The sequence below is a fragment of the Corvus cornix genome, chromosome 3 (assembly GCF_000738735.6).
Source record: "Corvus cornix cornix isolate S_Up_H32 chromosome 3, ASM73873v5, whole genome shotgun sequence".
Taxonomy (NCBI): domain Eukaryota; kingdom Metazoa; phylum Chordata; class Aves; order Passeriformes; family Corvidae; genus Corvus; species Corvus cornix.
In genome coordinates this window covers 14,204,321-14,227,657 of record NC_047056.1, presented here as the reverse complement: position 1 = coordinate 14,227,657, position 23,337 = coordinate 14,204,321, and the positions used below count along the sequence as shown (strand labels likewise).

The window sequence follows — 23,337 nt, the reverse complement described above, 5'->3', positions numbered from 1 at the left end:
GAAGGATTGGAAAACACCAAAACCACAGCAGAACTTTCCTAATCTCTGTATTTTTCCACTCTGTCCTGTGGAGCATCTGCATTCTCACAGTTGTAAATGCTGTGGTCAAGACATCTCTGTTTCTGCTCAGAGGGATTTTGTCCTTTGCATTGTCCATTTTTATGAATTTGATATCAGATGAAGTATCATAGAATATCTTAAGTTGGAAGGGACCCATAAGGACCATCAAGTCCAACTCCCTGCTTCTTGCAGGACTACCTAAAATGAAACCATATGATCAGGAGCATCAGTCAGGTGCTCTTTGAACTCGGCCAGGTGAGATGCTATGATGACTTCCCTGGAGAGCCTTTTCCAGTGACTGACCACCCTCTCAGTAAAGAACCTTTTCCTAGTATCCAATCTGAACTTCCCTGTATGCAGCTTTGTGCAATTTCCATGTATTTTCTAGAGGAACCAAATGCTTGGGCAGCACTTGGTATGTAAAGATGTCCTCTTTATGTAATACTAGTGTGGAAATGAAGCCCTGATTAGTTCAATTTCAAATACAGCTTTGGCACCATTTTCCTGCTGTGTATTGTAGCAGTAGGAAATGATTACATGCCAAAAGATAGCATAGTTAAATTACATCAGTTATTTTAAAGTTACTGTAAAATATACCTTTATTTTTTTTCCTGCAAACAATTTGTTTAAACATGGATAGCCTCTGTTAATAAAGCTGTACTGACACTTCTTGATACTGCAGGTGTGGGAATGTGATGTGTACATAAATGCATATAAAATGTTGTGGTCAAAGTTGAGTTTCCTTTACAAAGAGTTTTCACAAATATAGGGAAAAGATTTGAAAAGATTTGCTGAGACTGCATTCTGGGCATTTCTTTTCTTAATTCATATAACCGCTTCTAGTATTCAGTTATCTGAATGTCATTGATTATCTGGATATCTGAGATGCATTAGGTCCAGATTGCAGAAGGCATGCAAATTATGCATGTTCCATCTGTTTAACTGATTTAAAAATTAGAAGTATTCGCCCCATGATATAGGTCACAAATCTGTAACAATACAATTAATGTTTCTAACCGATACAGGAGAGATAATGCAGCAGGTTAATGTAATGTATCCAGGCTGAGTGACTTACAAAATTGATTTAAAAATGAGTGACTTTAATAAGTAGTTTTCTAGCATACAGTCCTTGTGAGATACTGCTATGAACAGAATACAAAGGAATCCTGTAAAGAGGAGCTGAAGTAAAGGGCAAGAATAACATGCTGTAAGTCACCAGCAAAGGAAAAACAGGCTTTGAGAATGGTGGTGAGCAAAGAGGAGAATGGGTAGCTGTGATGTTTTCTCTTTGATGTGCAGCATCTCTCTGCAGGTTTTCTGATGAGGTGCAAGCTCGCCAAGTACTGTGGCAAGGCAATGTCATGCTCTTCTGAGCCCTTTTTAAGAAGGGAGCATCTCAGGCTGGAGCTGTAGCCCTGATTTTTTATCCTGCTGTCTGAGCTAATGGACAGAACTTGTAATATTGTGTGGTATGCTGCATACTATATACTTGTGCCAAAAAGAGCCAAGAATACTTACTGAAGATAATGGGATGTGACCCTGAGCTGCAGGCTCAGCAGCAGTTTCACTTACTTTACTGCATTATGTTGCCAGTTTGATGGCAGGCTGCAAATCTTTGTGTTTGTTGATACAAACAGGTAGATATACATAATTTTTAAAAGTTCTATAATCAAGTGTAAAGAAAAGCTTCGTGTTTTCTATGAGTAATGAAAGTTATAAGGAGGTATATGTAATAAAGCCCTCAAAGGAACAGATACTGTCTGGTTTTAAATGCTTCACCTCAGAGAATCATAGCATTATTTAGGTTGGAAAAGACCTTGAAGATTATCAACTCTGAGCACATCCCTAAGCACTGCATCCCTGAGCACCATATCTACAAAGCTTTTAAATGTTCCCAAGGGTGATGACTCAAACGCTTCTCTGGGTAGCTTGTTCCCAGGGCTAGCTTGACAACCCTTTTGGTGAAGAAATTTTTCATAATATCCAGTCTACACCTGGTGCAACTTAAAGCCATTTCCTCTTGTCCCGGTGCATGTTACCTGGGAGAAGAGATCAACCCCCACCTTGCTACAACCTCCTTTCAGGACAGCATTGACTCTGTTCTTCCTCTGGTAACTTGAGTTTTGCATTTTGAATGCATTTATGCATTCTTTTTTTTACCAATCCAAAACTCTTTTTACAAGGTAACCAAGTGTTCTTAATCAGAGTTGAGGGCAGGTGGGCAGCAGTTAAAATGTTGTGTCTAACATAATTGATAAAATTCTTTGGAATAACAGACACTGTGGAAGTATCAGAGTGAAGTGTTGCTAAAGGTGTATTTTTTTAAACCTTAGGCTGGGCGATGCAGGTTGCAGCCTTTGTTTTCATTCAGAGAAAGTGGGAAGATGACAAGAGTCACTTTGAAAAAATGCTGGATTATTTCTGTGACATTCGTGAACCACTACAACTCCTCATCTTTCCAGAAGGAACTGATCTCACAGGTAGGCTGCATTTATCATCTTCTCAGGGTATGTTCAACATAGAAATTCTTTGTTGTTTATGGAAAGAATTTAAGCAAGTCCAAGGCAGGAGCAAGACTTGGTTCTCATGGGTAGTAGAAATGATAGTAAATGTTCAAATGATGTGCTGATTCATGTGAGAGGCACAAACGTAGTTCCACTGAGAGACTTTGCCAGTCTTCCTGAAATAACTTACATTTCAGAGCATCTGATGATTAACAGTGCTTTTTATTGGTCAGTACTGTACATGCACTGCATTAGCAAAAGCAGGTTTCAAGACCTGGAATATATCACTTGCATGCTCCCATTTCCTGAATTACTGTGACAAAATAATTTCATAGCTATGAAAGAGTGACTGCAAAGGGTTATGATTCTATTTGGTTTCTTGCCTAATGTTTTAAGAGGGGAACATGGAGATACTTGTTCCTTAGGCTGTGTAAGCACTGTAAGCAGTCTGTATCTGCCTCTATTATGGAAATAACTCTGTAAAACAAATGTTGAGATTACCATAGGAGTAAATGTAATGAGTTTGATCCTGTATTAATTTTTCATCAGATATCTACCTTAGTACAGGTATCTTACAGCATCAGTGGCAAGCTGTTAACCAGTGGTGAAGACAACTCAAGTTGTCTATAAAAGAAAACACTGTATGAATGTTCTGTGGTGGTTCATGCCTCCAGCATGATGCCTGATTTGATAAGCCTTATCTTTAAATAGAAAATCAATTGCAATTAAGCTTCTAACTTTTAGCTTATTTAAAAGATTTTTGCTATACTTTCTATTGCATATATTCACAAATCATATTTTATTGCAAAGCCACATCAGTAAGTAGTAGACATGGTATAAGAATAACTAGCATATCCTGCTGTTTTTTCTTCTGTATTCCAAATATCCTTAAAATGGGTATGTATATAGTATTCAGATGCTGTCATGCTGTAGGGAATTGTCATCACTTGATCAGCCTTCCTAAAAGAGGATAAATTCATTGAACATTCCTGGACTGCTTCACATGATATCTCTTGTTGAATTGGTTATCTTGTATCTGAAGTTAGGAAGAAGGATGGAATTTTCTTCACTGAAAGAGTGGTGAGGCACTGGCACAGGGTGCCTAGAGCAGCTCTGGATGCCCCATCTCTGGAAATGTTCAAGGTTAGGTTGGATGGGGCTCTGAGCAACCTGGTCTAGTGGAAGGTGTCCCTGCCCATGGCAGGGGGTTGGAAAAAGATGATCTTAAAGGTCTCTTCCAACCCAAACCATTCTATGATTCTATGAAATTATCTCACTTCAAATTTTTTTTTTGAGTTCATGAGGAACTGTCTCCTCCTAGCTCTCATAATTATGAGGTGCAATCTCATGGAGTCAGGAGACACCTCCTTAGAGCACTCACACACTCTGAACAGGTGTTTCCATCTCAAGATGTCCGAAAGAGTTGGATTGCTTGTGATTTATTCCATGAATTATGTATGCCTTTTAATCTCTAGAAGAATCTAATATTCCTGAGAGACAACAGATTTTTAAAGAATTGAGGAAGTTTTGTACTGGAGCTTTAAAAAAGATTTGGCTGTGGACTGAGACAGCCACAGTGTGTTAGTACTTGTGCTGCAGAGTCCAAAAGACTGGTGGTGAGGATGTTCCCACCTCAATGTAGAGCTGCTTAAGGAAACACAGGGTTTTCTCTGTGCTGTAGTTACTGATATAAATGACATAGGCTAAACAGCTATATGCTGTTGATACCATGGAAACAAGTTTCTTCATTTAATATAAAAAAAATTCTAATGAAATTTTCGAACGCAGATTGTTGACAGTTTTTTTTTCATTTGGTAAGATATTTCTGTGGTTCTGATTACCCTTCTTTATACCTCTTTATACCTCTTTATACTCTTTAACTTCACAATGCCCAATGGAAAGCTGCAGTAACTGTGCTGTTCTGCTGAGACCACCACAGGTGGGTGTGAGCGGCCCTGGAGGAAGCAGAACGGTGGGAAGGAGGGAGTGATGGGTAGGGAAGACAGTAGGGCACTGCTGTGCTGGCTTCTGACATAATAAACTGTCCTGTGTTTACCACTCTTAACTTGCCATCAAGTATTGAATGCCACTTTGATATTACATTTGTGCATAAAAGGGTGAATAGAGACAGGCGAAACCCTGGGACTTTTTCTGTGGAAGTAAATAGCTCTCCCTCTCTGATTGTCTTCACAGGAAATATTGCTTCATATATATTTTAAAATATTATAGGAGACAGGGAAAAATCCCTTGACAAACTAATCCTGACCAAGCAGTAAATTTATGCCATATGAGAATGCTAGAACATAATATATGTAACATTTTGAAGAAATTATTATCAGAGAACTGTTGCATTATTGACATATTAGGACCTATTGCAACCTCATGTTCCATCCTTTAGAATAATAAATAAACTGTGGGTTTTTTCTGAACAGTTGCTCAAAATTCTAGGGAACATTTTGCAAAAATAGAGGCAGTGACTCTTGTTTTCTGACCAAATGGCAGAACTGCTAATTACTTCTGAAAACAAAATTCCTCTGGTGCTTAAAATGAAAAGTAACATTCTACATCGCTAAATAGCAGAATTGCTGTGCAGCTCTGTGCAGCTGCTGTCATTTTTTTATCCTCTCAGTGGCCATGTGACAATGATAGATTTACTCCTCTTTATAATATTTTCAGGTATTTGAGAATGAGATTTCAAAGAAATGTAAAATAAGACTGTATTTATTTATGGGCTACTGCCTGACTTTAAGGTGGTGAAGTACTTTGCAGTGGAAGATGCTACGTAAATAAATTTTAGAAATAGTAATGCCATGAACCCTGAACACTGTATTTGCAGACGGGATTGTATAGGGGCTGAGGTAATAATTGTATAATTATATACTTATTTCTGATAGGTTGGCCATCTTTTCACTCTGGAGTACTTGAAGGTTAAAGCTCAAAGGTATTTTACTGTAATTGCTTAAAAAGAAGCCCTCAGCCGGTAAACATGTAGCCAGACTTTCTGAAGCCCTGAAGAAAACAAAGCAACCATGAGTTTCATGCTTCCAGAAAGCTGGAATACAACCCACCATACTGCCTGTTCTTTTTTTTTTCTTGGTGTTCCTTACAAGATTGTTTGTAGTAATTCTTCAGAAAGCAGTGACAGAAAAAAAAAGTTGCTGTGTTGCTCTATGCCTGGTAAAGCCTCATTTCCTCTGGATTTGTGTTTGCATCCCTGTACGTGGTCCTTTCTTCATGCCACCTGCTCCTTTTTCTGTGTGTTTCCTTCCGTGTGACATTTCCTCACAAAGCTCTTGCCGCTGCCTTGGCAAGAGGCGTCGTGTGCTGTGGCTGCCCCTCGCCAGTCCCTGTGTCACCCAATGGACTCTGCATGCTGTGCTGAGAGCCCTGGCACACCAACAGCCATGGACCCCACCCTGGATTCTCCCTTATTCACATCTGTACTCTCAGAAGCTTCCCTTTACCCAGTTTTTTCTAAAGCTTCTGCTGGGCTGGATTATCTTTGAATCTCTTGTCCCTGATAAACTTTGTTTGCAGGGGACAATAGCTTCAAAAGTTAAGGGGACCAAACAGGTGGACAGAGTGTGATTGCACAGAGCTTTTTTCCTTGAGGAACAGCTAAAAATCAAGTAGGAAAGCTTGCTGGAGTTCAGATTTTGGCAGGAGTGTTGCGATGTGAATGATGGAAGGTAACCATCAACTGCAGTTGGATTTTTAACTTTGCTAGTAAATGTGATGTGCTTTGGTAGAACAAAGAAAATATTGATCAGAAGCACTGGTAGGGGTTGCTCTAACATGGAATAGGTTGAAAGTAGCACAAGTAAGAAAAATTGCTTTTAAGAAAAAAAAAAATTTTTCTTAAAATACTGACTGTGAGCCAATACAGCTTTCTAAATTCTATGCAAACCTCTAATAGATGAGGATTTTGTTTATTTATTTAGTATGAGAGACTTTTGGAGTACTCATTTATTCTTTCACTGTCTGGCACTAATATAATTTGAGAGAACTTGAAGTCACAGAAGAACATGCATGTTTTTATCAGTGGGTTTTTATACAAGTGAAATTAAAGGAAAAGGTAGTACTTAGTATCAAATTTCAGCTCACAAACTAAAAATGTAATTTTACTAAAAAAATAGATTTGTTAATATTATGCACAGCTTTTCAGGAGCAAAAGCAATTTAAGTTCTTTAAAATCTGTAACTCAAAAATTAAGAAAATGTGTTAGCATCATTTCTTCCTCCAGTTACTTGAAATGAAATTTTGAAGTGGAGTGCTTCTAGTAAGTGCTGACTTTCAGCTATTCCAGTAATTTTACAGTGTGGCAAATGGTATTTGGAGAAAAATGGGAAAAAATGTAATCAAATTATTTACCAAAGGTGGCACAGGAGCAAAAAAAAAAAAAAAAAAAGACGTTTTGGCCAGAACCCTTAAATTCTTGTATTTTTATGTAGTTTGGTAGTTGCTCTGCAGAAGTGTCTAAAGACTCAAATAAACTGAATGGTTGTACCTGTCACCACCCCACAGAACATGCTCTGAGAGGGTGCATGTTTTAGCTGAAGGAGACGGCAGAGGAGAGGCAAGCTGGTGTGAGACCTGAGGAGACAGAGCATGAAGCAGTTCTGGAAATGTCCCACATCACCCTCAATTGATAAACTGGTGGCTTTCCATAAAAATAACTTATTCTCCTTATTCTTTTTTAACAGCAAACAGAACCAAGGTGTTAAAATACTCGTAATAGGAATGATGAGCAAAAACTTGGGGAGTAAATTTGCTTTGACTTAAATACAGTGTAAGAAAGAAAATACTTGTTCCTAGAAAGCAGCACTTGCTCAACTTTTCAGAAGGTTTGGTGATAGGGGACATTACCTGTAGCCAACCAAATGACATGAGTGGCCTTTTGGGATTGAGGAGACCCAAACCAAGTGCATTTCCAGGTTCTGTTTCAAGAACTGCTTGATGCTGTTTGTGTTGGTAGTTTGGAAGAAAAGAACATATGTTTCCTCTTTTTAAGGAAGTTTTTAGGCATCTTTCACTTTTTTTTATTATTCCACCTAAGACTGTTATAAACTGGCCTGTGGAACAGTAAGACATCTGCTTAAGTTTTGCAGCACTGACAGTACAGCCTGGTCTATTGATTAAGGGCTTTTAAAGAGGCGTTTGTTGTGTGAATTCTCCCAAGTTGCAGAGGATATAAAAATGGGTTTCTAATTTCCTGGATTGGTTTTCTAACCTCTGGGTTTCATAAAATGGGGAGTATCACATGTTCTGCCTTTTGTTAAGCAGCAGAATTTGCTCTGAATTTCCCCCCAAAGGTTTGGGCACTGGTGTCTGGCACAAGGATCCCAAACAGCAGTGGGCATGAAGGTCCTTACATTGGATGACATGGCAGTCAGAGCATTTAGTCATAAGTTATAAAAGAGTAAGAAACTGATTTTTTTTTCCAATGCCAAGATTACAGGAGGGGGAGGGAGGGCATCACTCCTACTTTTTTTGTAGAGTGAATGGTTACCCTATCCTTGCTTTCAGTATATTATCAAAGCACATTGACCTTCCTGACTTGCTGTAATAAGTAATGTTTAATGCACAAAGACCTGTGGCTTTATAGTTGTTAGGAAGGGGAGAGGGAGATGATTTTTCCAGATGACAATGATCGTTGTATTAGCTGGGAGCATTATTCTAGTTGTAAAATCCCATTACACTAGGGTCATGCAAAAGGGGAGGGGAACAGTCTCTGTTATATAAAACTTACAGTCCAGAGGCAAGACAGGCATACAAATGTCAGGAAATAGCTGAATAGTGTTGGCCAGTGTGCCGATGTCCAGCTGTTCACACATTTCAGAAAGGCAGTGTAGTAAAAGGAAATTTGGAAGATGTTTTGCAGATGTTTACAGTGAGTTCTTTCCAAGTGCAGGGAGGTGCACTTAAAGGATGTTTCCATCTTAGAGGAAGATGATTACTTCAAGGCAATGGGCACTGGAGGTCCCAGCTCTTTCTTGCAGCATCAGTTAGGTCTTACTCAGAGAACATAAGTGCCCTTTCCCTCCTTGGTTATTCTTTGGTGCAAGTAGGAATGTTTTGTAAACACCAAGGAGTTCATTTTCATGTTCCCTCTGAAGCAAAGTGCTAGTGAGCAGGCACACAGAGTTTTTTCTGAGTGCTCATTAACTGGGTGCAGTTTGAGATGCTTAAGACTTAGAATTTTTTTTTCAGACTGCTGAACTTTATGTAGATTTATATGGCACTTGTGTCTCAAAGCTCTGATTGACTTGATATGCAGATTGCAAATTTTCTGAAGTGAAACCCAAACTGGATATGCAGAAAATGAAGAAGATGCTGCTTCTGTCCTGTGGAAACAACAATACATTACATTAGGAACTTTGCAATAAATTAATTTAAAACATTTTACTTGACTCATCCCAGAATCTGGAAAAGAACCCTTGATTTGGGTATTTTTTTATAGGAACACGCTTGGTCATCAGTGTCACTTCTTAGAAAATAGTTTTAGTTGTTGAGCTAATACTGGTACACCTAAGAGGTAGAACCTGTTTTTTTGGAGGGACATTTAATGATTACCAGATTACTGTTGCTTCTTCAGCCATTCCAAATCTTGCTCATGGCTCACTTTGCAAGTTTTGCCATTGCAGTGGGAGTCTGCAAGGCAAGTCCCCATTTGCTGATTCAGAATAGTCATTTGCAGTATTGAATGGAGCAGTAGTTGAGCAGGCAAAAATAGATATTCTGACCGTGTGGTTAAAGATGTAATGTATATGTCCAAGGGAAGATAAATTAAAGTTACATAGCCAAGTGTAATTTTAGTATTTGACACATTCTGTAATTTTAGCAATGCTTTTTGAAGTTGTAGTATTTTTCAAGTATCTGTACGTTTTGGCAATTTGGCAAGAATTAAATCTTTGGATCCTCTTTGCTGAATCACTTGCTTGGCTACTGTGCAACAGCTTTCCTTTCCTCCAAATCACATGGTCAGGCAGTCTGTGCAGTGAATCTTAAAGCTTGCACATACAAAAAGCAGCACTCTTAGGCATGGAAACAATAGGTCACAAGGAAAAAATATTCAGTATACTGATATGTTATAGTATTTATTAATTGGTAGACAAACCTTTAGGAGGGGCACCAGCATTTTTGATAAATAAAGAGGTCATGTAATTTAGGGAAAAAAGAAAGATGGGGGAATGTTGCATTGCAAAAAAGGAAACCTCTCACTGCTGTTGATTTGTTCACTTGTGCTATTGTGCTTTTACAGGAGAAAATTATGAGGATTTTAAGGGGAAGGATTTATCTCTAAATATCCCTTCTGTTAAATTATTAAACAGCAATATGTTTTCCATTACTTTATCTCCCATCTCTGTTAAGCTTAACTGTGGACCCTTAAAAAAGATCTTTTTCTGCTTTAAAAAAAAAAAATAGATTACTTCAGCAGTGATTTTATTCCCTAGATCTGTTGCTGAGATTTTTGTCTTTTAAACACCTGTAAAACTTCATAAATATGAGTTATTAAGTAATTTATTTGATCAAGTTGATTTTTGCCATGTTGTCAAGGGAACGTTTTATATGTCCATTGCCTTTTGGCCCCAGGGGAGGCACAGCAGGGCCCACAGTAAAGACCTGAGTGTAGCCAGCAAAGTCCATTTGTCTGCTGGCTGAGGCTGCTTGGAAGAGCCTCCTGCACATCACAGGAGAACAAATTGCCTCCTCTCCACCTGTCTCCAGAAGTTTTTGCTTTGGTGTCCATGTCTTCCTTGCTTAGTGGCCTCTCTTAGCAACCAGCCCTGGAAGGCTTTTGGTTTTCTCACGAGAGGGTTTTGATTATCAGAGGTTTGAAACACGTTTGTCACAGGGTTTAGCCACGCTGCTTTCCAGCTGCCTTGTGTGTACTCTGTGTAGAGTGGCAGGCATGTGTTGTGACACTGAAGTGCTTGGTCAAAAGATTAAAATGGGGTAGGTATGTGCAGCACAGGTTGATGAATGAAACATGGCAAGTTCAGAACGAAGATGTAAAATACCATTTTAATGTATTAGATTAACTGGTTTCCTCTGTTTAATGTTTTCTTTCTGAAATAAGTTTAACATGCCTAAACACTGACTTCAAGGTATTTGTGTTCATAATGTCAAACCTACATTGCTGTATGTTGTGCCTTTTGAGTTGAAAAAAGCCCAGAACGCAACTGAGCCAAGTAACACATTTTACTGTTGAATGGGTATTGAGGTGTACAGAGAGCTATTAACAGACTATTAATTTATAAATTTCAGATTGCATTTGATAAGTATGAAAGGTTTACTGATTATTTGCTAAAATTAAATGAGAGGGTAAAAAGGCTTTTCTTGCAATCCACATGGCTCTTCCTCATACCATGGTATGGCCAACTGAAAGCACACTTGTGTCTGCCTCTACATCTGTACTGTATGAGCTGCTGTTGTACTGTTCCTGTCGTGTCATCATTCCATTTAATCCAAGCTCTGCATGCACAGTGACACAAAGTGGTGCTTCTCCTTCTCTCCTCAGCCAATACCAAAGCCCGCAGTCATGAATTTGCTGAGAAGAATGGACTTAAAAAATATGAGTACGTCTTACACCCGCGAACGACCGGATTCACCTTTGTGGTTGAGCGTCTAAGGGAAGGTAATCCTGCTCTGTCCTTTTTTTTCCCTTTAAGGTAACAGATCTTACCCAAGCTGATGTTCAGAAAACTGCTTGAAGTAATTTCAGGAAAACTGATCACGAAGCAAGCCCTTGTTTGCAACCCTCCTTAAAATGATTGTAACATGGAGAGATTTGAGAGAGTTGGTAAGAGACACTAATATCATCAGAAGGTATGCAGTGAGTGAAAGCAACTTTTGTTTTAAGTATTTTAGCTTGTTTAGCAGTCTTACCTCAGAAAGCTAATGGAAAAAATCCCAAGGAAGTTCAGCCCATACCATCCTCAACCCCAAGTGGGTGGTTGACACTGAACACACAGGCATGTATGTCACTGCCCTCGCTGAAAAGGCTTCTGGGTTTAAGTCTGAGAGCTGAGTAAACAAGTTATGTTAAATGGACAAAGGGCATGCTCAGCAGTGTGGAAATGCAGCAAGTCGGCTGCCCAGTGCTGCCAGATGTTTTGGGTGATGGTGACTTGGAGAAGTGTGAAATACAGGGTGGTGGGTAAGAGAAGGAGTGATACTTGTTTTTTACCCAGAAGTGGTTTTCCATCCCAGTATTAATCTGGGGTCAGGGTTGAGTCCCTTTTATCAGGAGAACAGAGTATGAAGATGTGATTGTTAGATTGAGATGTCTGGGAGTTGTTTTGGGAATGGGCGTTTGGATGAGGTTTGAGGCCATCAGGATATAACCTTTAAATTGCAGAGATGTGGCAGGGATTCAAGTACAGATGAGTGAATATTTGCAGGATATATGGTTGAAGAAAATAAACATGTACAGTAGATATGAAGTGACTTTTTTATAGGTTGGCTCTTCAGGGAAAAGCGATTCTAGATGTTTAACACATGCTGGTTATTTTGACTGCCAAAGGAAGAAGTTCCAGATTATTAAAAAGAATAGGGGTCTGCTGGTAGGTTTTTTTTGCTAGCTGGAATCCATGCTTGGATTTTAGAAGCAGACCTGGCTTGCATTTTACCTGCTTCCTACTAAGCATCCTAAAATCACTGCAAGCACTTTGGCATTTTGTCCAGGTGGACAGCCCCAGTTGTACCGTATATCTATTTGACCCTATTTGTATTGCACATTCGGAGCTGGACACCTTAGATTTTCATTTCTCTTGAATGTTTATTACTCAATTTGCTGTAGTAAAAAATTTGCCACATACACAATTTCAAAAGCTTGCTTTACCTAAAACTTCACAGCACTCAGTTAACCTAGTGCCTAACAATATTTCAAACCTGGAACAGATTTTCAGTTAAAGAAATGTTTTCCACTCAGCATATTAATAACTTAAAAAAATTTCTGTATTTGCTGCAGAACAAGCTTTGTGGTTTACAGTAATTTTCTAATTGTATAAAAATGCTTTTCTCTTCCATTGCTCTATGAGCAATCTTTTCAAATTAGGCTATTGGGTTATAAAAAGGAAAATATTTGAGGCTGATTAACTGATTTTATGCAGTAGAAAGCGGGGGGAAAAACAATAACAGTCCAGCCTTTGAAGTGGTTTTATGTCTCCCTTTTATTTAAGGTAGACAAATATTGTGTGAAATATTAATGTCCCTTTAGTGTTGAATTTACTAGATATTGGGTACTTTGATAGGCATCGTAAGCTATATCTATTATAACTGTATGCTATTATGTAGTAAATTATGTGTGAGAAGGTAGTTCAAGCAGCATTTTAAAGTACTTGGTTATTACTTATTAATTTAAGAATTGGTTTTCAACTGCTTCCAAGTGTGCGAAATGGGGACCATTTGTGTTGAAAAGTTTGGGGGTTTTTTAATATATCTATCTATCTATATATACATGCATATATATATATGAAACCCAGCTGTAGTTGCTGAACTTTAAAATACTTCAGTATATTACATACATATGCATATCTCTATCTTTTTATGTGTACAATATAGATGTCAATGTTGATATTGAGATGCAGATGGCCCAGTTGGTACTTGGTGTTATTGTGCAGCTCTGGTTTGAGTTACTACTTAAATTAATAGAATGCCTTTTTAACAATCCTAATTTCTGATACTGGCAGTAACACAAAATCCGGGACTGTCATGGGCTATGGTGTTAACCTGAGGCCCCATTTCTGAAGTGTCTTAATGCTACAATCATAGTAATAATCATCAAAATAGATTTATTTTCTTTTTTTACTCCTCATAACTGCAGGCATAGAGCAGTGTGTGTGACTTTAACATGCAGGAGGGAGTGGCGGAGATTTTAATATCATGTTTACGTCTTTGAAAGTATTTTTGTGCATAGATGACAACCTTATTGCCCCGTAGCTCTCCTGTGATGAATACATTTTGGCTCGTGGCTGTTTTCCATTCCTGAGGCTCAAGTGTCTTTTCTTCAGGCCTGAGTACATTATTTTGCTCCAAAAATAGGTTGATGAAAAGAGGGGGAAAATGTCATTAGAAGTTTAACTGCTTTTTAAATGTTGAAGAAACTAATTTAATTTGGCAAGAACCCCGACGAATATGCATCACAAGCTGTAGCATAGTTACCTGTTATTATATAAAAATAACTATTAGTGACCCTTCTGAATAGGAAATGAAGAATCAGGCAAAAATAACCTTCAATACAATTTTGCTTGTATCTCTGCAAAGGAGTTTATTCCTAGAGGAATCACTGTCTGCACCCTGCCAGCATAAACTGAGCAGTTATCTGTTCTTTGCTTTCCATAGGTGGCAAAAAGCACTTGGATTCCTCTGGCTGGCTTCTCTCTTATATGGTCATTATTTCAACTATTTGGTCTCTTTGGCCCATAGATGCTGCTGTGATGGTTTCTAAGTCACTGCTGAGATTATGGGAGCTAAGAAAAAAAGAACTATATAATGTCCACCAAAAAGCAATAAAAGTTGTTTAGGTAATACATCTCCTTGGCTTTTGAGTCATACCCTTTCTTTCCCCATTCTGGTTCTCCATGAGTGGTAGCTCTTCCCCCCTGAGCTGACTCTTCTAAACAGAAACCCACACATAAGCTGACTGGTTTTTCCTTTCATTACGTTTAGGTGCCAAAACAGTGAAAATATTATTTTATTTGTAAATGATCACATTGTTGTTTTCTCATTCATAGAAACCATAGAATTACCCAAGAGTAAACACAGACTATGAACATGCTTTAGATGTATAATTAATAATAAACTCAGGAGAATAAGGAATGCAGCTGTTCTTAGTTTTCAAGCAGGAGATACCTGGTTTAATGACTATTGATGGAACGTTAAGAGAAATAAAATAGGTGATTTGCTTCTTTCTAATTCTGTTCACTTGATCAAATAATTCATTTGTCTTGTCTGAGTTGTAAGGAATCCTGATTTCAATCAGCACCTGGTAAAAAATTACTAGAGATTTTCACTGTATTTCTTTGGGGAACAAAGGTGAGCATTTTTTGAAAGATGGAGTAAGAACATGTGAATGAGCAACAGAAGATGAACTCCAGGCATCAAAATGAACATTGGTCATTACTTTTTTTAATTCATCCCTCTCTTTAACCATCTCCTAAAATAATTTTTAATCCTTTTTTTTTAAGCCTGAAACTTTGAGTAGATGTTATATATGGAGTAATTTTTGGCAGAACTTGGGCTAGGATAACTCATCTCCTTTTACAAAATGTGGGACTTTGAAAAGGGCTGAAATGTGCACGAATACAACTTTTATAAACGCATGTCTTTAACAATGTTAATTGAAAACATTTGTGGTTTATGTAATGCTCATGAAGATCCAGTTTGTGAGATCCTTCTGTAAATGGTCAGGAGGTTACCCAGAAATGACATATAGGTTTTCAAACCTGTTTGTATTTTATAAAGTTTTTTTCTGAAGTGCCAAATGACATTGAAAGTTCAGCTGACTTGAATGCTCAGTTTGAAAGAGATGGAAAATAATACTGGTTTGATTTGATTCAATATTGTCTGGATTCATTGAATTACATATATTATCTTGGCATAATATCTGTAATTGTAGCCAAATAGTCTGTCAAGAGAAAATAGCTGTTTACGAATGTTTTCTTAAAATTGCTTCATGGCTTTTAAGCATTTTCTCTGGACTAAGTAAACAGTGTTAAGACAGAGCTAAAGCTTTAAAGCATCATTAGAAGATTATTCATGCTTTTGTAGACAATCGTTTCTGCCAACATTAAATTTAAACTGACCTCTTTTTGATACTTCCTCTACAGCCATCAGTCTTTAATAGCTGGATACATTGGACTGGATGTTCCCATTATGGGGTTTATATTTTACTGGTTGTACAGTATAATGACTAGTCAGAATTAGTTGTTGTATTACAGTATTTCAGCTTTGAATTTATTTCTGGTTCATAATTAGCCAACTGAAAAAAATCTTGCAGATAACATTTGCCAACTACAGCATCCCAAAATAAACAAAGATACAAATTTAACATGCTTGCCTTCATTGCTCATCCTTACTGATGGAAAGAAACTGTGATTCTCATCCTTTTCCTATGATTGGTTCAGAATTGATAGTTTTGCCCTAAAATTAATGTTTACACACACAGTCAGAAACTACTCTGTATCTTCTAATGTTCATACCTGGGTTTTACAATTGTTTCAGTAATTACATGCAGGTATTCCAACCTGTTTCATTGCTAAGGCAGGAAAGTTTTATTTAGGTGTTCAGTCCAGGTTATCTCTATATCAAACTATGTAAATGTTTTAATCCTGGGATGCTTAGTGACTATTACGTAGATTCTGTATGCTTTTCTGGGAGTTTGAGTATCTAGATATGCATATTTATATTTATATTTATGTACTGAACTCTTAACGGCATCTATTTGCGTTCTGGTGCAATTTGCTTACACGGCACTTAGGAGCTAATAATGTAAGGAGACAGTTTGTGATTTGCAGATCAATACAGAAGACAGTCAATAGGAGACGATGATTAACAGTTCCTGAAAGCTGCCACAAGGTTTGGCTCCCCTTTGCTGAGGTGTGAAGTAGCCAGGGTTAGGCAGCAGGTCTTTGTGAGCAGTGCCTGGACATCCTTGCTGTGCACCAGGAATATTTATTAATGAAACCCTTCAGCTTGAAGTAGCCAGAGTATACGAGCTCCCAGAGCTTTTTTCATACTCTGACTTTGAAAGAGAGGCAGGAGGTTGATTGCATGCATTGATGAAATGTCAGTGAGAAATGCTACCATGATACTGCCAAGGGCTTGTCTTCTGGTATAGATGACACTTATGTCCAAAGCACCTACAGCTTACAAGACAGATGCCCTTCGTTCTTTCCAACATAAATCAAAGTAATACCAATTTCTAAGTGTGTTACATTTTCTAAAGAGAAAATTGATGCAAGTGTGAAAATCAGGTCTATTTATTGGCTGAAATGTTCAGGCTGTGGTAGGTGGGGCGTATAAATGAATAGATATACATATTAAATAAACTGCTTTTTATTTTGATTACATAGTTTCTTTCCTCTTCACATAAATACTGGGTGAGGCATGTGGGTCTCGATCACAGGAGTGTCTGCTGAATTACCTGCAGAGTTTTTTTGTGCTCAGACAGAACCATGTAGCAGTTTCCAGGTTTGTGCATAATTGTCTTGTTTAACAAATGTACGGGACATAGAAAGGCCCCACATCAAATGACAGAGAAGGTTAGATTTGTTGTTTCAATGCAATTTAACCTCCCTCTTTGTGACTGAACAGATTTCTGACTCCTAGAATTATATGTTGGGCCACTGCCAAGATTTCTGTGGGTTTTGGCGAGGCCAGAGCTTGCACACTGACCAGCCCTGCCATCTCTCAGAGGCAGCTCCTGCCTGCTTGTGCTGGTTGCTCGGTTGTGTAAACTAAAATCAGTCTGTTTTCGAAATAGGAAAATGTAAGTGTCCACATTAGCCTTAGCTTTGGGTCCTCAATCAACTAATTTCACCCGTATGTCCATCAGGTTTGCAGAGATTAAACAGCAACTCTAAACCATCATTCCTTAATGCAAGGAATTTCTTTCTTCACGATTTTTTTTTCCTCTGTGCATGTGTTCCTCCCAGAGTCATGTTACTAAGTAGACTGATACTCTGAAATTACTGAGCCATTGTGAAAGAGCTTTGAGCAAGTTTTTAGCTGAAAATGCAGTATTAGAGCTTCACTGACTGCTGTCATTGATCTTCTGCTTTTATGAGAATTGGATTCTGTGCATTAAATAGAATAGCCTTTGATACAGAAATATCGGTATGTAAATTGAAGCTTGCATGCTTTTTATGCCTTTTGTGTGTCAGTAAAGAATTCACAACATTAGTTATATTTAAAAAAAAGGCAGAGACCTTGTTCAAAAGCACGCTTTTATTGCTGGGCATGTCTGTGAAATTCAGCAATGCAGAAAATCGGGTGCAGGCTGTTGTGCTTTATTGCAAATGCTGACAGTTGTCTCTGTACTCTGGAACATGGGAAAGGGCAGCTCGACTTTTTCCAGAATCATGTTAACCGCTGATGATTACCATGTCTTGCAAACATCTGCGTGTGTTGGCTGTGATGTACTTCTCAGAATGAGCACCAGCTTTCTGTTAGATATTTTCTTGCCTTTGGTACACGTTGAAGTTTCTGTTTCTCTTCTTTCGTGTCTTACTGGAGCAGCATTCTGCACTGCTCGCCCCACCTCTGTGGAAAACAGTCCATTGTTTCAGTCCTCCTGGGAAGGATTTGCTTTTTCCAAACCACTCTTTTTCTCTCAGCCCCCATCCTTTCCTCTTTCCACCCCCCACTGTTACTGAGAAGGGAGCACAGCCTTTCACTGGAGGGTTTATGGTGTAAGAATCGCTGCCTCTTTAGTGTTTGCAGGGTGACATGTTGCTGTTTGTGTCACCACTCATCTGTGATATACATCGGAAATATTTCAGGTTTTACATTCTCGAGCCTATCAAGATCCGCCTACTGCAGTAATTCCCTTGCAGTCTCTCACGTGTGAGTCATGGCTTGTGACAAGCAGATACACTATGCAGTGGATCATTTTCCATTTACCTCCTCACAGGTTATTAATAGTTGCAGTGGTAACCATACTAAAAAGTTACTATTTGCCAGCAGTTACCCCACAGTGGTATTAGAGGTTTCCACTGTTTTCCCTTGACTCTGAATACACAGTATCTGTGGTAACCATGTGGTAATGTTTGGCAAGTGTGGACTTTTTTAATTGCTTCAACTGGAGGCCTGGAACGATGTTAGCTCATCAGATTGCATATGTAAAAACGAAGCTTGGCCACAGATGAGTTCAGGAAAAATGATTTTTCAGGAAAAACTAGAATTATTTTCTTCAGAATTATGAAAATGTTCCTGCCCTTTGATTTTAATCTAATGTTTATCTCCTCTTGAAGTTTTTTTTAAGAAAGGTTTTTCTGGTAGTTGATGTGCTTTGACTACGTGGTGGACCACAAGTGTGAGTAACAAGGTGTATCTGCTGGTCCAGACTGGGTCAGCATCTCTCTGGGTGTGTGTTTTGAAAGGTCACTCATCTGATTTGAGTGTTTTGAGTACTGACCTTTATGGTTGTTTTTAAAGACTTACAACAGACAATAGGTGAGCCTCAGGTAAAGTACAAGTTCATTATTTACTGCTCATTCTTGTCAGCCGATGATGCAAGAATTTGCAGGTGATGTTGGTTGGATTGGTAGCATATTTAATGATTGCTAAAGTTGAAATTAATTCCTCTAAACGAATAGTATTGGCATCTATTTGTTTCACATGCTATTACCAGATGCTTTACACAGCTTACCCATTTCTCAGCTGTTTATTAGCAAGGCAGATAATCACTTCAAGCAGTCTTGAGTAGAGAGGAACCTAAACATACTTTTTCCATACTCTTTCTTTTTTTTTTTTTTTTTTTAATTGCTTTAGTTTCCGTTAGGAGATGATGTTTCCTGGTGTGTTTTATTAGAAAAATAGCAGCATCTACAGGCTGAATAGACTAATCCCAAATCAAGAGTCTTATTGTACAGGAGATTCTCAGTCATATTTTTTGGATTCTCTACTCTTCCACTTTTTGCAGATGCTAGCTGTTTTTATTTCCAGCTGCATTAAGGTTGCTGCAAATGTGTTTTGTGTATTCCTGATACCACTTTTCTGTATGAGTAATTACTGGCAGGGGAGAGGGTCCATGGAGTATCGTTTCAGTTACTGGAAATGTTGGAATCCTCAAACTGTTCAGATATAGCCTCCAAATCTGTAAGACAGTAATAAAACTTTCAATCTCATCTACTTGCAAAATATGCTGCTTATGTATCATTAAACCTTAAGTAGTTTGTTTCTTTCATTCCTTTCTGCTGTTGCAGCTTCAACTCTCCTTCCCTTTGCCCTCCTCCCAGTCCCCTGCCACTATTTTCAGGATATAAAAAAATGAGCCCAGCAGCCCAGTCAGACTTTTCCGAGCTGACTCAGATCCCTGAGTTTAGCAATCATTTGCAAGGCTCTGCTCCAGAGATGTTGCGAGCAGTGCCACAGCCATGAATCCTGGATGTTGCTATGGGACTGATACTGAAAAACGAAAAACATCAGAGGGCAGAGGAGCTTGGGAAAAATTGTAGTAGAGCATAAATGCTTTTTAAAATAGATTTTTATCAAAACATAAACTTCAGCATAAATTCAACTCTACACCTCATTCATCACTTTATATGTAATCTGAAATACTCCTGTCTTTGGGACTTATTTTGTCAACCTTCTTCTGAACTGCAGGATTTTGGAGGGCAGGAAGTAAGGTCTTGGCTCTCTGTGTTCTCACTAAACATTGGTGGGATATAGGAAGGGTTTCCCTTTACTGCCTGTGTGCCATGCCAGTTATTTGAAGTGCAACATGTATTAAGTGTTGTAATGAAGTATATTACAGCTATAGGGTGTGAGTATATTTTCCCATAAATTCATTTATTTGTAGAATGGGTACCAGTTAAGAGTTGGAGAACTCTTTTAGTATACATTAAAGTCAGTAGTGTCTCTCCCTATTTCATACCATTAAAAACAAATATCTTAAAATAAGCATCTCTGAAATGCCTATCATCTATATTCAGACTTATGCAAAACTGTCATTTTGTTTGCATAGATAGTCATTGTTGCCCTTGCAGCCTAACAATAAAAATAAATGCTCTCGATGATTATAAAAGAATTCCAGAAGCAGGGACCTGAGCAGGGCTTCTCCTGATCGCCAGTCCTTCACTGCGCTGCTCTGAAAGGAGCCAGCCTGACCTGATGGATTCTGGCATGGCACTGTCAGTAAGGACATCTATTAGGAGAAAAGAAGAGCATGCACAATAAATAAAAAGAAGAGAGGCATTCTCAAAATGCTTCAGAGACTTTGGAATCTGTGAGCAATGGCACGTTTGTGTTGCCTGGAAGTTGCTACGGGTACTGGCGTTTAAAAGCCAAACACAGAGGGCAGATCTTAGGGACATAAGTCCCATTTAAAATCCTGTAAGAATTAGTGTTCTTTTAAATCTGCTTGGATGCTTTTGAAAAATCATCCCTCAAAAGGATTCTTTGTCTAAGTGCTCTGCAGGTTCATCCTGTCAGCAGCACCACTGTGATTTAACCAGTTGACTTCTGCCTTCAGTTATCCAAAAAGCATTCCTTCCAACAGACCTGAAAGCTCCCTGCCTTCCTCTGTCAGCCCTTTGCTTGGCTACTCTTGTAGCATGTATCAGAGAATTAAATGAAACATATGCTCAGCGGCTCTGTGGCTTCTTCTTTCCTCCCTGTTGTTCACACCCTGTCTGTGAGGCCTGTGTCTTTTTGAGGCAGGTATTTTGTTTTGGTACCTCTGAAACACCCATCTCACTGGTGTGTAAGCTTTGTTGGAGCAGGTAGCAGTTAAGCCACAGCTGTCTCAAACAGTGCACTCTCCATGCCCACAGCATTACAAATATTTAATAAACCTGTTAATAATACATTCCAAACCACAGAGGCTCTGGAGATTCATCAGGATTTCTGCTACCTGTGGTGCTGACAAATTCAGTTGACATTACACACTGAGACACGCACGTAAGCATGCACTCCATGTTCAAATATATACATAATTTCTAATTTATAATAGCAGTGTTGTACATTAGGATAGAACGTTTTCAGAGGATTATTCTCCTCCTTGAAGGGATAAATTCTCTTGATTTTCAACCTTGTGCCTTTCTGTATTCTGGCACATGTAATCAACCAGCAGCATATTCTTTTTCATGTCTTCTTCTTTGGATAGCAGTGGACAGCACAGAATTCATTAAAACTGAACAGCCAAAATGCTGATAGAATATAATTTGAGCCTGTGACTGAAATGGTGGGTTTTTTCCTGTAAGGTCTGGTATATTGTGTACATACAGAACTGTGTGTATGTATATAGGGGAGTTTTGGTGATTGATTTCCATCTTTCTTGGCAAACTGTCTCGGATGAGGATTATAGTCTAAAAATCCCATTAACACAGTTACAGAAAACAAATCTTACTTAACCTTTGTGGATTTATGCATAAGGATATTTGCCCCGTGATTTTTTATAAGCAAAATGGTTTTATTTGTCACTCCCTTTAAGCTGACTGAAAGCACCATGGGCAGACCAGGGCTGCTTTACACCCAAACTAAAGAGATGGTTGTTCAGAATGAGTTTCATGGGCCTCTTGCTGAAGGCCCATTGCTGCCTATTAGCTGGCTGAGAGGAGGAACTCAACTGAGTAGGTACACATTGCTTGGAAACTGTTCAAGCATCTGCTATCAGGATGCCCTGTCTTGATCTACAAGTGAAACAGCCTCATAGGGCACTGCCTCTTTTCAAAGTAACACAGGAGGAAAGTGTCAGACATTCAGATTGCATAACTAAATACTGAGAAGTGGGAATTTCAAAAAGGGAGATTGAATGCAGCCCTCTTGTGGCGTTCGCTTTGGAACAGGAGAACAAACGTGTTTTGCTAGTTTGGTATTTTCTTTGCTTAGAATGACAAGCTTCTAACTGTGTATTTCATGCTTTTTCATTTCAAACAACAGTTAAAAAAAAAATCAGAATGGAGAGCTTTTGCTGGCAGGGCTTTGAAGTTGATCTGCTGTGTGAGAAACTGTGAAAGAATAAAGCAAATTCCATAATCTGTAATGTTCTCTGGAAGAGCCCAAGAGGTATGAACCTGAGGAAATGAACAGTTTCTTCCTAGGAGAAAGGTGGAATTCAAGAGTATCTGGTTATAACTCCTGAAATGTTACCTTCATTTTCAAATATTCTACAGTAACTCTTTTACAGCTGTTATTTCAGCACTGTTTTCTCAAAATATTTTGCTATCCAGAAACACATTCCTAAGATATTTTCATTATTTTAGTAGAAGCATTGTGGCAAATACAACAGGATGGAAGTAGTGGAGATAGATGAAAGAAATTAGAGGCTTGAAGATTTATATTTTGACAGCAGTGCATACGTCCACATCTTGTAAATACAATGATGGGGTTTATGTCCATGAGTAGTCCAGACTACACTTTAGGAAACAGTAGTTTGTCAAAGGGACACTTGCACATGGTTACATAATAGGCATCTAGCTCTCAGATTTTCTCTTAAAAAAAAATGACAAAACCCCCCCCAAACAAGCAAAGAAATAAAAGACCACACAAAAGTTTTTCTAGTTTTCAAGTGATGTTTCTTTTTTGGCTTTCATTACTAAATTTTACTTCTGCTTTATGGAGCAGAAATGTCATGTTGTTTTTTCCTCCCTGGAATCTGCTATGTATACCTGATGTAGAAAAAAAATCAAGAGCTATCTTGAAAAGAAGCACCAGCATAGTTTTAATCCCAGAAGTATGACACTTCACAAAAATCGTTCTCTGAAAAATATTAAACACACTAAGAAAGCAATTATAAACAAATAGGAACATGAGCAGTATGCTGGTCAGGCTTTTGTCACAAAATAAACAAAGACGGTTGAGACCTGCATGTAAAATATATTTTGTCTGCTACTTAGCACACACTGTAGCTAAAATGGAAAATTCTGTAGAGCCGAATGATAGCACTAAGTGAATTGGCATTTGCAATTAGTTTTCCAGTGGTTTGGCAGTATTAATAATGCAGCAGAAGGACAGGATATCCTTCAACTAAGGCAGTATGAAAAAAGGTTTTCATTAGCATTACAATGAACTCTGAGAACCAGGTATTCTTACTCACAGGAAATAA

General features: G+C 38.3%; 1 protein-coding gene across 4 annotated transcripts in view; it reads left to right on the top strand.

Annotated features, from left to right (window-relative positions):
* The window catches only part of LCLAT1 (lysocardiolipin acyltransferase 1), a 113,200-nt gene that overhangs the window by 50,656 nt on the left and 39,207 nt on the right, over window positions 1-23,337 (top strand). For 3 of the 4 annotated variants that reach the window (XM_010393504.4, XM_010393505.4, XM_019282447.3), the window contains 2 exons: window positions 2,394-2,540; window positions 11,086-11,202. In XM_010393504.4, the coding sequence (XP_010391806.1) occupies window positions 2,394-2,540; window positions 11,086-11,202 (264 nt within the window). The remainder of the gene's footprint in view (window positions 1-2,393; window positions 2,541-11,085; window positions 11,203-23,337) is intronic. The other variant, XM_019282448.3, reaches the window with a different exon arrangement.